Source organism: Branchiostoma belcheri, unplaced genomic scaffold, assembly GCF_001625305.1.
Source record: "Branchiostoma belcheri isolate BF01 breed outbred unplaced genomic scaffold, Haploidv18h27 scaffold194, whole genome shotgun sequence".
Classification (NCBI taxonomy): Eukaryota; Metazoa; Chordata; class Leptocardii; order Amphioxiformes; family Branchiostomatidae; genus Branchiostoma; species Branchiostoma belcheri.
The window spans coordinates 269,335-271,357 of NW_017803424.1; the positions used below are offsets into that span (position 1 = coordinate 269,335).

At 36.5% G+C, this 2,023-nt stretch overlaps 1 protein-coding gene across 1 annotated transcript in view; it reads left to right on the forward strand.

Annotated features, from left to right (window-relative positions):
- Nucleotides 1–1,872, forward strand: part of LOC109468182 — a 34,248-nt gene extending 32,376 nt beyond the window's left edge. The window contains exon 10 of the mRNA XM_019766437.1: nucleotides 1,691–1,872. Within this exon, the coding sequence (XP_019621996.1) occupies nucleotides 1,691–1,872 (182 nt within the window). The remainder of the gene's footprint in view (nucleotides 1–1,690) is intronic.
- The last annotated feature ends 151 nt before the right edge of the window (nucleotides 1,873–2,023 follow it).

Sequence of the window (2,023 nt, forward strand, 5' to 3'; positions counted from 1 at the left end):
CAATAAACAAAGACAAAACCAAAGTTATGANATTTCAAAACACGGGCGGATTAACAAAACCAACACCAACCATATAAAACACAGGGCCAAAACATAGAAATTACTAACCACTATACATATCTAGGAATAGATGTAACCCCGTCAGGTTCATTTAATAGAGCTATAAAACAACTAAGATTGAAAGCTTTAAGGGCTTCATTCAAATTAAAATCACTCTTATCATCAAACTCCAACTCCTCCATCCCACTTGCCCTCGACCTGTTTAACACTTTAGTAAAACCAATTTTGTTGTACTGTAGTGAAGTCTTAGGAACAAATTCACAATGTAGAGACTTGATCCTGAAAGGAATAGAAGAATGTCCCAACGAAAATGTCAGAGAAAAAGTAACTAACATTCTTGGTCCAATTTTGGCACCAGATGTCGCCATCCTTAGAACTTCCCGCATAGGGAAGAAACTTGACCCTTTATCTCCTCGCCCCGTTCTCGTTCGTTTTAAAAGATATAGTGACAAACTTAATTTGATATATCACTCAGAAATATTAGAAAACATAACATTAGAACCACCAACGATATGTTATGAAATTCCTGACCTAGAGTATGTTCTGTTAAATTTCTATAAAATACTTCTCCATGTTCCAAAGAGCTCTGTCAATTCCGCTGTAAGGGGGGAGCTAGGAACCTTACCACTGTACATTGATGCTCAGACACAAATGATCAAATACTGGCTTAGGCTAACCAATTTATATAATGACAGAATTGTAAAGAAGGCATATGATGCTGCTGTCGAACTAGACCATGACTGGACAGTCCACATACAGGACTTACTGTGCAGACACGGCTTCCAAAATGTCTGGCTAAACCCAAGGGTTAATGCCAACCAGTTTGGAAGCTTATTCAAGGAACGTTTACAGGATACATTTCTAGTTGGCTGGTGGCAGGAAATAAGAAAATTCAATAAACTTCATACTTATTCTAAAATTAAAAAACACTTCGGCTTGGAAAAGTATCTATCATCAATTCAAAACGAATCTTTTACGACAAGCATAACTAAAATGAGGATAAGTTCACATGGCCTGGAAATCGAAAAGGGCCGTCATTATAACACACCAGCCGATCAGAGATTGTGTCCGACATGCAAGGAGGGTATTGAAGACGAATTCCACTTTATGATGTCATGTCCAACATATGAAGAAAACAGACAAAAATTGATGCAATCCATAGCTTCCAAAACTAATGTTACGCTACCTCACTCAAAATCAGATATCTTTAATACTCTCCTTTCATGTCCTACTCAGATATCAGTGTACGTTGGAAAATTCATATTCGAATCACTACAAAAGCGACACCAGATTGTAAATAGCTGATATATCCCCTGAATTACAGAATGTAATAATACTCTTCCTAAGAAAACACAATAGATTAGCTTTAGTATCATTATGGACTAGCTAGTTAGAATTATATCTTAGTATTAGTTGATGTATGTACCATTGTGTTCTTTGCCATACATTGTACCAGCTACAGTTGTTGAGCAATAAAGTTGATTTGATTTGAAAGTTGATTTATCAAAAGAGTTATATAAATCTAAAAATACAAAAAGAAATAGATTTAATCTTTATCTTCATTACACATTTGCATTTAGGTCAACGTATGCCCGTGCAGTAAGAAACATCTGTACCCTCTTAAAGCCAGGAGGCTACTTCATCCTTCTGGCGTACATCGGAGTCACCTATTATATTGAAGAAGGCAAAAAGGTCCTGGATGATCTCTGTCTCGACCCCGAATTCGTGATAAAGAGTCTATCTGAAGCAGGCATCACAGTTTTGGAGACGTCTGTGTACAAAACTCCCGAGCCGGGAGGAATGTGTGTTTAGTGATGTAAAGAGTATCATGTATGTAGTGGGACAGAAAACGCATGCATAAAGAATAGAAGCAATGAGTTTCTTCTTTAATATGCCTTACATCTTTATACGATTTTATTATATAGACTGGTTTATTTGCAGAAACACATACTTCATACATACA